At 40.9% G+C, this 10,783-nt stretch overlaps 1 protein-coding gene across 1 annotated transcript; it reads left to right on the top strand.

Annotated features, from left to right (window-relative positions):
- Positions 1–236: 236 nt before the first annotated feature.
- Positions 237–2,668, top strand: LOC108238901 (homeobox protein MSH-D-like). Its single transcript, XM_017421263.3, has 2 exons — positions 237–855; positions 1,503–2,668. Exons 1-2 carry the CDS (start codon positions 252–254, stop codon positions 1,961–1,963), a joined length of 1,065 nt encoding a protein of 354 aa, XP_017276752.2. The 5' UTR covers positions 237–251; the 3' UTR covers positions 1,964–2,668.
- Positions 2,669–10,783: the final 8,115 nt, after the last annotated feature.

Genomic DNA, 10,783 nt, shown 5'->3' with positions numbered 1-10,783 from the left:
AATCAGCTGCACTGATTTCTGATGAAAAACACCATTTTTGTTGACATGTGATTCTGATATAATTTCTACTTATTGCAAGGTCATTAGCTTTTAAGAGCCCAAACGACAACCCATTAAAAAACTGGAGGTTGTTTTCTTAAGATAACAAGAAGATAAATCGGGGAATTTTCTCGAGAAAAAAGTCTTTAAAATGAATTTCCAAGAATGTCCTCATTCGGCTTCTGTAGGCTTTGCATGATGAGTAAATTTGAATGGTTTCAGAGTACTCGTCCAGTTTCCTACTGTCCTTGAAAGCAGCACGAGCTCAAGCGCAAACACTTTGGGCGGCTCTGATTGGTCGAAAATCGAGCAGCTACAACGTGCTACGTCTCCAAACTCCCCCAGAGTACCTGTCAGCTCCGAGCAGCTCACTCCCGGAGCCCAGAGACACCTGGCTGAACTCTGACGGAGCTGCCCGGGTTGAGTCCACCTCGTTTTTGTCGGAGGAAGACATGGCCTCTCGGGGGACGTTCAACGACCCGGGCTGCAGTTCGTCCGAGGAGGACGGGAACCGCGCGGACTTGTTGCCGGAGGAGGAGAGGAAACCTCCCGCGGCTCGCCGGCATCACCCGTTCAGCGTGGAGGCGCTCATGTCCGGGAGGACGACGGACAGCCGCGGAGGGGAGTCCGCCCGCTGCAGAAACGCGTCGGGGTTAAACCCTCCGTGCCTCTGCCGGGAGACGCGCAGTCCTCCCGGGGAAAGCAGAGGCGGCTGCACGGCGGCGGCGCCTTCGTCTCCGGTGAAATCCGAGGTGTCCGAGTCAGAGGACTGCTCAGCTTCGTGGGCTGCTGCCAGCACGTTCTCATCACAAACACGTAAGTCGTCTGAATGAGGTCAATCTTTAAAGCTCTTTGAGGCCATGCTGTCTTTTTCATGGCTTCACAATAGACTTACTTACTGAGATGCATCTCATATGAATCGGACTGTCAGTGAGTCAGCTGTAAGGGAAAGCTATGGCCTGATTTCAGTTTTTGAATCCAAGGCTAGACCTAATTAATGTAGCAGTATCAGAGATGGACCTAATTATCGGTAGATCGGTTTTAATTGCCGATATCGGCCAATTAAAAAAAAAAGATCAGTCACAGTGGCTGAACATACCTAACCAATTATCAAGTTAAAAAATTAGGATGCAGTCACTTGGTACAATCGGCTCACTGTAGCCCACAGTTTAGTTTTTTTAAAGGGAGAATGCTCTTCTATATATAAATTTTAGGAGTACAAGTAATTCTACTGTTTGTTATTCCATGTTTATTTAAGTTAAACGATTAAAGTTGCATTTTGCTAAATAAAAACTACGACATAAATGGTGCTGTGTGTCGGCCAGCAGCTGCCCTGTTTTTTAAAGATCATCAGTGGCCACAGAAAACTTCAGTATCTAAACTTCCTCCAGTTAGATTGTGTTGATCAAATTAGGCCACTTACCAATCTCGTTTTCTTTCTGAAATCCTACCTTCTGCTTCAGGTCACATCAATCCCGGCTGTCAGCTGAGGAAGCACAAGACCAACAGAAAGCCCCGCACTCCCTTCACCACGTCCCAGCTCCTGGCTCTGGAGCGGAAGTTCAGGCAGAAGCAGTACCTGTCCATCGCTGAGCGGGCTGAGTTCTCGTCCTCCCTGACCCTGACGGAGACCCAGGTGAAGATTTGGTTCCAGAACCGCAGGGCAAAAGCAAAGAGGCTCCAGGAGGCTGAGCTGGAGAAACTCAAGATGGCAGCCGACGCCAAGACGGCGGCGGTGGCGGCCACGGCCGCCGCTGCTGCTGGAGCTTTACACCCCGGCTTTACGTTACCGCTGTCTCTGGGCACCATGTCTCTGTACGGACAGTCGTACTCTGCCTACCACCACCACAGACCCATTCTGCCCATATCACCTTTGGGACTTTACACCTCTCCTCTGGGCTACGGCATGTACCACTTGTCATAGAAACGGAAATATCGTCATTTTGTTTTATAAAGAAACGGACACAGAAGATGTGTGCCTGACATGTTTTTCACCAAATCTGTTCGTCACATAAATCTCTCAGACAAGAAGTGCAACTTTCAGAGCTCTCCAAATTAACTTAGACCTTCTAATTTGACTTCATTTGTTTACTTCTGCAGCAGCTGATCAGGACACGGACTCGCACCAAAACCCGGACTCCACGCAGCTCTGTCACTGATCAGAGCCAGTGCCTTCAGTCGAAAGTGGCCTTCATATCAGCGTGTGTGTGTGAACGAACTTGAGTTTCAGCCACTCAGGCCGGATGAAACGCATCACAAGTTCCCAAAAAGTCGTTGCCTTTTACAAACGTGGTCAAAATTCAGGTTTAACGTTCCATCCTTTACAACCCATTTATAGCACATGGACATATTTATTACCTACAAAATATAATGCTGGGAAACTATGAATGCCTTATTATGTGTATTTAAGATAGGTTATAAAAATATGGTGCGTAATTGTTGACCAAATGTGTATTTATATTCTTGAACACCCGTTTAACTGGGGCTACGTTGTTCTATGCAGTTTAAATCTATATATTTTTCACATTCATGTTTTATCTTCTGAAATGAAAGATTTGTTTCCTACAAAGTCATGACTTTTTATAAAGAATAAAGCGGCGAAGCGCGAGGCGGTGACATTCATACGAAACCAGCGAGCTGATCTCGTTTCTGTCTCGACGTTCAGCCCTGTGGAGACGCAGGCGCCTTGCAGTGCGTGCCCAGGGCTGGCGTGTGAAAACCTGTGGTCTAATTGCACGTCTGTGTTTCCCCATCAGCAGACAGTGGTCAGTTCAAGGCAGTGTTTAGCCTTCCATAAATGATAAGCCATAAATCATCCGACTTCACAGCAAGTTCCCGTCATCACTGAGCTGTCTTCCCACACACTTGTTAAACCTGTTCCCTTTTGTCAAGCCAAACGAGATGCTGAAATTTATTTTCTATGAAATGAAACATGTTGACCAACTGAATTATTTTCTCAGCACTGATGACTAATGTTGAGGTATTAGAGTTTGCAGCTGATTCACTTAGCAGGAAGCAATCGATGTAAACCTGGCGTAATTATACTTTTAGCCAAAAAGTGGCTGCATTTACTGCTTCTTTAGCTGGTAATAGCCCATATTATTCTCTCTTTTTGCTTGTGGGAAATGTGTTGATTGCCTAAATTGCCACATAATTAAGAGCAACACAAACGGCGCTCATGTCTCTGCAGAACTGCACTCTTCCTGCCTTTAATAAAACTTATTAACAACCACCGTTAACCTGGCTTTGAATTAGCAGAATCTCTGCCGCAGCCGTCCGGTTTAGGGGCCCGCGGGGCGAGATTTGTCACAGTTGTAAAAAGCGGCTTAAAAACTTCCGTGTGACTTTGATGTGACGGGGGGAAACCGTTTATGGGCAGCAGCGCATTTACGAGGTTCCTCTTTAATCAGAGCGGCGTTGCAGGCAGACGGATCTGGCAGGCAGAGGGAGTGGCTTAACGCAGACGAGCAATCAGCCTTAATGAAGTTCAGACTTCTTGGGACAGGCTGCGGAGCTCCTGTGAAACGTCACGCCTGGGAGATTTGAATAAAGCAGTCCCTGTGTGGAACGCTGTCACTATCGGAGGGGATTTGTTTTTGTCATTGTTGGTTAATGCTCATCTGTCAGTGATTGGTCGTGTTTGTGGTTTTATATGTTACTTAAACACATGTGACTGAAGGCCCCTGCTGGCTTTAGTCATATGTTGGCCTTAATCCCCCTCTAGTGGCTGCTTGTTGTAGAGCATCCCCATATCTGTCAGCATTAACTTAATCAAGTGGCTTCAGCTCACCAGCTCAACCCGAACACAACACATCTGAGCCGCACAGAGACCTTTTTAGTCATTCTCAACAGTATAAACGCAAAAGCAAATGTTTTACATGAATAATGTCTTAAATGTGTTTATAGAATTACCCACAGGACTCCTCTCTCCATCAAAGGAAAGAACTTTTTATCACTTTTATCAGAATAGCTTCTAAATCACTGAACTGATTTTAATGAATCTCTTAGAAAGAAATCCTTGGATGTACATCGACAACGATTGGATTTTTTGGGGTTAATCTAATTCAAAATGGTCGACATATCTTATTCACAAAGATGGCTGTAACTCAGTGAGTGTTACAGATACAGAGCTAAAGTCTGAGAGGCATCCTTAACACGTTCTTTGCTTTAGTATTTATTTTATTTTTTTTAACTAACGAAGAACTACCAAGCTGCGTAGCTGAATTCAGCTGGTTTTATTGAAACTTGGCGAACAGGTGAAGCGCAGGGAAAGGAAGCAGATCCTTGTCACTGTGGATCAAATTCAAACACCATCAGTTTACAGAAGAAACTTCACATTCTTGAACATACGCACACATTTAACAAAGTAACTTTGAGCTAATGTTTTTTTCCCCATAACCTTGTAAAAACAGTAAAAGCTACAGCTTGTTCAGGAAGTCCTTTTCAGACAGCAACATGTTGACACCACCTCTAACTCTGCGATGAGCTGCGACGTGGGAGAGTAATTCCTAATTTTAATGATTTGTTTCTCAAACTTGATATTCATAATCATGCTGATGAAATGTAACAGCTTTGTCTTTCCCAGTGATGGCCACAGGACTACAGACAGAAAAATATGTATATTTTTAATAAAGTTAGATCTAAATTTACACATGCACAACAAACAAATAAAAAAAATCCCTTAATCTCATTCGGAGAAGCTGAGACTCACAATCTGGTAAATGTTGTTATTATTTCGTGATAATTTGGGGGTTACTGCTGTTTGCTTCAAGCGTGCTACAAACCAACTATCAGCTCCAAATGGAAAGGTAAAGGCGGGCAATAATGTTTTTGCCTGTGTCTGTTTCTGTGTGTGTTTGTGTGTCTGCTACCAAAATATGTCACCTTACTGGTCGTACATCTACAACTGATTAACTTCAGCTTAATTCAAGATGGCCTCCACAGCTAACTGAACTAAAAAACACAAGAGTTGCTACAACTCTTGTCAGTTTTACAGATATTAAATTTTGGCGTCTTAGTAGCTAAAGTTGACCTCCAGCACTTTTTCTGAGCGCTAACAGATCGTTGTTAAAAATGTTGCCCGTAACCTTTTGATGTCAACTCTGTTAGCAAAAAAAAAATCTCATGAACCTTCCAGGAAATAATCCCTGAACAGAGCTCTCCAGCTGATTAACTTTTGGAGCAAACCCAGTTCAAGATGGCCGCCACAGCCACTCAATAGGTATTTCAGACTTTTTCAGATATCGTGATAAAATCTGGTCTTATAGTAGCTGAGAGTAATTCACAACAAATATTCCAAATTATACTTCAGGTCTTTGTGTGAAACTTTAGCATCAACATGCTGGAGTCAACCCTGTCTGTCTGTTAGCAAAATATCCCATGGACACTGGAGCACTGAGTAGATTTTAATGAAGTTCTCAGAAAGTAAATATTGGTTCTGCATCTATAACGGATAAACCTTTGAAGCCAACCCAACCAATCTGGTGTTTGACTCCACATTTTTTCTTCTTCTTGCACATTAAATATTTACCCAGCTGTCTTGTAGTGTGTACTTTAAAGTGCCCCAAAAGTAATGAAGTGATTTGAACTTTAATTAAGATCAGTTCAGTACACCTAAATAGGAAAATACAGAGAATTATTGACACTCCAAATGCACACACAGTTCCAAGAATTATTGACTTGTCTGAGTTAATTGGATTAAACCAATATGTTTGTCACGAGAAAACAAATCAATACGAACTCACAAGGTTAACATAATGTTTTTACAGTTTGTGGCCTAAATGTGCTGAACTAGCATCAAAGTGTATAGATTTATTGAAGCTTTAATTTAAATCCTGAAACCGTTCCATAGAACCCATGTTGGGTGTAAATTTGAGTCATCTCTGCTCATTAGATTAGGTTGATTATGCCATATTTATCTCTGCGGGAGTTCTGCTTCTGTTTGTGACATTTGCGACATATTCCACAGATAAAACATGCGTGTTGTGCTGTGCAACTACTTAACATTCTTTGCACAGGAAAGCACTGACAGATACACTAATTAGGCTTATAACCAAGAATGATCTGCAGTTCAGCAGTGGATTTATTGCTCCTTAGTCACAGTCAAGCTGAAATACATCTCAGTGACTGAAAAATCAAATCTCACAGAGACTTGTGGAAGCACTACAGCAAATAGCGATTTATAGCACTCACACTGCGAGCCCGACGTCATGAATAAGCTTTTAACGCAAATGTTATGCCACATTATCTGAAACCGCCACGGCCTCTAAGGGACTCTAATGCACTTGATGTGGAAGCTAAGACGTAGCTGCTGATTTAGGGTTGGCTGGTTGGAAATGGAAGTCAGCTCACAGATGCACAAATGCTGCAGCAAAAACATTAAATACATATTTATTTTTAAGGAAAAGCACAAAGCTCAGTGTAGAAATAATCACAGAACAGAATTATTGCCTGCTGCCGAAAGGCAAAGCTGGGCAATAATGTTTTTCTTCATGTCTTTGTTGGTGTGTATGTCTGTTAGGAAAATATCTCATGAACCACTGGACAGATTTTTAATGAAACTCTCTGAAATTGGCTGTACATCTACAAACTGAATAACTATTGGAGTCAACCCAATAAGATCTAAGCTGGCCACCACAGCTAACTGACCTTAGCGTGCACAAAAATAGCTACATCTCAATGAATGTTACAGATACTAAGGTAAAATTTGGTGTGGTAGTAGCTGACAGTTGTCCACAGCACATACTTCAAGCTCTCCGAAATCATATGAGATGCTGCAACATTACATGAGCTTGTGCATAATGGCTTTTTTCAAAATTGATCCAAAATGGCCATCATTCTGTGAATTCTCATGATAAGATGATCTTAGTCTAAAGCTCTGATGGGCGATATGCATCCCTTCTGGGAATGGTAGGCCTTCAAATTGTTATGGTTATTTGCAAGTGCAAACAGCAGCAGGTACCTGTAGCACTTCCAGTGCCCTTCTAGCAGGAATATCATAATACTTGTACTGTAATACCCATGTATTATAAAACTGGAGATAATGCAAAGGTTTACAAATAGCCTTTGCATGAATTGCTTGGAATCTTTTGAGATTAGATGTATTTTAAGGCAGCAGCAGTCCACTTTGGTCTTGACCCAGTTTGAACTAGCAGTCCGGTGAGAATTAAACTGTCTTTATTCAATCTGAGGTCATTCAAAGTGCAATCTACAGCTATAGATCTCCAGTATCCCTTTACCTGAACAGTTTTATTTAAATTATTCCATCAATATATGTCCATGTCACTCACTCGTTAACAAAGCTCGTTGTCACAAATAAGGGGAATTAGTTGAGGCAATTCAAGCTCATACGCAAACAACAGTTTAAATTGTGTAATAAAAAAGATGCAACATTTTGATCATCATTTATAGCTCTTACAAAACAAATAAAAACACAAAGAGTAACCATCTTGTAAATTCAGATTCTGTAAATCCCAAACAAAATATTAATTCTGTCCAAACATTAAAAAAGCATTAGGTTTGTCAAAAGAATGACCCAAAGATGACATCTTGCTAATCTCTTGATCTGGGGCGTATAAAGACTCCAGTTTTAATGATTAAAAAGCTGATTTTATGCCTGTATAGAATAGAGATGTGTGATAAGTCATGAGCTACAGAATGCAACAGACAGGTGAGGTCATGCAGGATGCCTTCCACCTATTTTTATTCATGACTTTCAACCTTTTATTGTGTACTTTAAGAATCTACAAGACTTTGGTAACAGTTTTGATTGCTGGTCACAAGTCAGAACGTCCTAAATTTAACTTTACAAAGATTATTAATGGTTCACATGTACTGACACAGACTTTGGCTCTTCATTTAGATGACTGAAAGGAAGAGACAAAGACCAGAAGATAAAGACTAAAAAGGTAGACAGCAAAGATAAAGTTTTGCTTTTTTCCAGCAGGTGTCACTAAAGCAATAAATTCTTACCATGAATGAACCATGAAATCCTCCAGACTATTACAAAAAGAGAGGGGGCTTTAAGTTAGCCGTGTTCCTAAAATAGAGCTCAAAAAATAAATATATAAATTTTTAAACATTTTTCAAAAGGCAAGAAGCTTGTTTGAGTTTATTTTTGGTGCACAGTGAGTTCAGAATAAGTGCACGTTTAAAAATGCAAATGATGCCACAGAAGGACAGGGATACCTAGTGGCACACACTTTCACACTGTTCCAACACCTGTTAACACAGCAGAAAGCCTGCACACACACTCTCCGAGTGAGTGAGCGTTGAGGAAATGCTCTTTGCACGCTTAGGTTTGAGGATGATGTGTGCGTCAAGAGGGAGCGGAAGGATTAGGTTGAGTGCTCCATTCTCGAGACTCTGACATCTTTAATTCAGTCCAATTTCACCAGTTTTACACAGGGAGACAGAGAAATTGAGTGGTTATGGGCTTTGGCTGAGTTTACCACACATGCACACACACACATTTGGCACCATCGTAGCACCTTTTCTACCTCAGAAATGTCACAGCGACAGACAGCCAAAAAAAAAAAAAAAAAAGAGGAGCTGGCCATGTCACTGCCTTCTCCCATTTTCCCCCTTTCGATCTGACACACAAAACACACAGATGCTCTGTCGCTTTCTCAAGGAAGCGTACACAAAATCACCCCCGCACACACTTATTGCCACTGTGTTGTTGCCTCATCTTCTCTTTCACTTTCCTTGCTCCCAGTCATGGGCTCAGCCCCAGCACAAGCTGATAAGCTTTAGGCTGACATGAGGCATCTATATTCTGCAGCAAACAGTCTGGAAGGGGAAAAAAGCAGCACTAGGAAAAATCAGCTGTGATTCTTTTAGGGATATTTTTAAATACGAGGCGCCACCTTTTCTTGAATGAACGAAAATAATAAAGAGACTGTCACCTGCTTTTATTTTTAATAAGTGTTCTAGTTACTTCATTAAGCATTAAAACAATTAAAGGCCTAGAATTCGTTGAAGGGATGCATATTTCCCGCCTCCTTTCATGTCTGAGTTTTAGACTAAGATCATCTTATTTTGATAAATGATGGAGTTGTAGCTTTTATGGTTCAACCATGAAAATAACATTATATTTAATCTCATGTGATGTCACAAGGTGCCATCCTCAGAGTTTGTGTTGTGAATGACTCTCAGCTGCTGCCACGACAAATTTGAGCTCAATATCTGCAAAACCTACTGAATTATAGCTGTTTTTTAAGATCAGGTGGCTGTGGTGGCCGTTTTGAATCGGGCTGCCTCCAAAAGTGAATTAGTTGTAGATTCACTTTAAATTTTCATTTAATTCGTACAGTGGTTTATGAAATGTTTTGTTAACAGACAGAGTTGAGTCCTGTAGTTTATACTCAGGTTTAAACACAGCACTCAAAGTATAAGTTTTTAATCAGTCTCAGCTACTACCACACTAAAATTTACCTCAACCGTTTTTGTGTTTCTAAAGGTTGATTAGCTGTGGCAACCATCTTGAATCCGTTTGACTTCAAAAGGTATTCAGTGATAGATGTAATCCCAGTGAATATGTTATGAAGGTTTCATTAAAATTTGTTTCATAAGATATTATAGTACAGTACAAAGATATGAAGACACACACACACAGCCGGGCAAACACATTACTGCTCTGCCTTTGCCCTCAGCAGCGGGTGATAATGACAGAGGTTTGAGTCCAGCTGTGATGTTGATTGAGTCATCACTTACACTTACCTTCCATCAGGTTTGTTTGTAGCCGAGTCGGGAAAAAAACGTGATTTGCGGTCTGCTGAACCCATATGAAGTGTGAGAACATTGCTGTGGGAGAAAAAGCTATTTTTAGATTCACTTGCATGACTTCACGCAGTTGCTGGGTTTTCCCCGTGTCTCTCCGACTCATCAGGAAGGTTTGTGCTCAGGTTCTGAAGGGATCAGTTGGGTTTCAGAGGTGATGAGTGTCTGCTGTAGAGGCTCAGGATCAATCCCAGATCAAGAGGCTTGTGTTAGAAACCTTATGGATGGCTGAGCGTGTTCCCAATATATTTATGACAAAAAACTTACACACAGAGCCACATTAGCTTGATGTTTTTTCTGTTTCCAGTCTGGTTTTATTTAAAACTGAAAGAAAAATGCTTAAAGAGATGTTTCTGACCTTTTGATGTCGGGATAATCTGGAAACTTTGTGAACAAGTAATATTTTACCTGTTGTAGATGAGTGGCCTGTTAAATATTTCTGACTGGATTTTCTGCACCTTCACTCATGAATTAAAATGTCTCCAGAGCAAAATATAAAACGAACATGATGGAAGGAAACCTTAGTGATGAACTGTTGACATGTGTTGGTATTTTTATATTAGGACAAATAAGAGTAAACTCTTGTGATGAGTGAAGAAAAATAAATCTTGTTCATATCTCCCTTGATAACACTTAATCACTGAATCGCAAATGTTATATGAGTCCTTTTTAAATCAGTCCCTCCAGGATTTTACTGATTGTTGTGGCCTAAAATGACTCTTGAGGCAGATTTTTCAAAAAGATCACCGTTGCAATGTTTTGAAGCTTTATTTTATTTTCTAAAACATGACAAAAAGGGCAAGAAATAGCTGATGATGTCTAAACTTTACAGTGCTAGCAACAAATCTGTTCTAGTGCATTTTACATCATTTTAAAAATAAAAAAAAATTCAATTAAATGTTGAAAATGTATGTCTTTGCAACATTCTAACAAGTATGCTCAGAAATTGCCACAATAAGTATTT

Source organism: Kryptolebias marmoratus, linkage group LG13, assembly GCF_001649575.2.
Source record: "Kryptolebias marmoratus isolate JLee-2015 linkage group LG13, ASM164957v2, whole genome shotgun sequence".
NCBI classification, from domain to species: domain Eukaryota; kingdom Metazoa; phylum Chordata; class Actinopteri; order Cyprinodontiformes; family Rivulidae; genus Kryptolebias; species Kryptolebias marmoratus.
Note: the sequence above shows the minus strand (reverse complement) of the source record. Positions and strands in the feature narration are given on the sequence as shown.

What these genes read in the sequence shown, in the direction of transcription:
- LOC108238901 (XM_017421263.3), top strand. Translation starts at nt 252, where the DNA reads ATGGTTTCAGAGTACTCGTCCAGTTTCCTACTGTCCTTGAAAGCAGCA. An exon ending in CACGTTCTCATCACAAACAC is followed by an intron (nt 856 to 1,502) that starts GTAAGTCGTCTG and finishes CTTCTGCTTCAG; the next exon opens with GTCACATCAATCCCGGCTGT.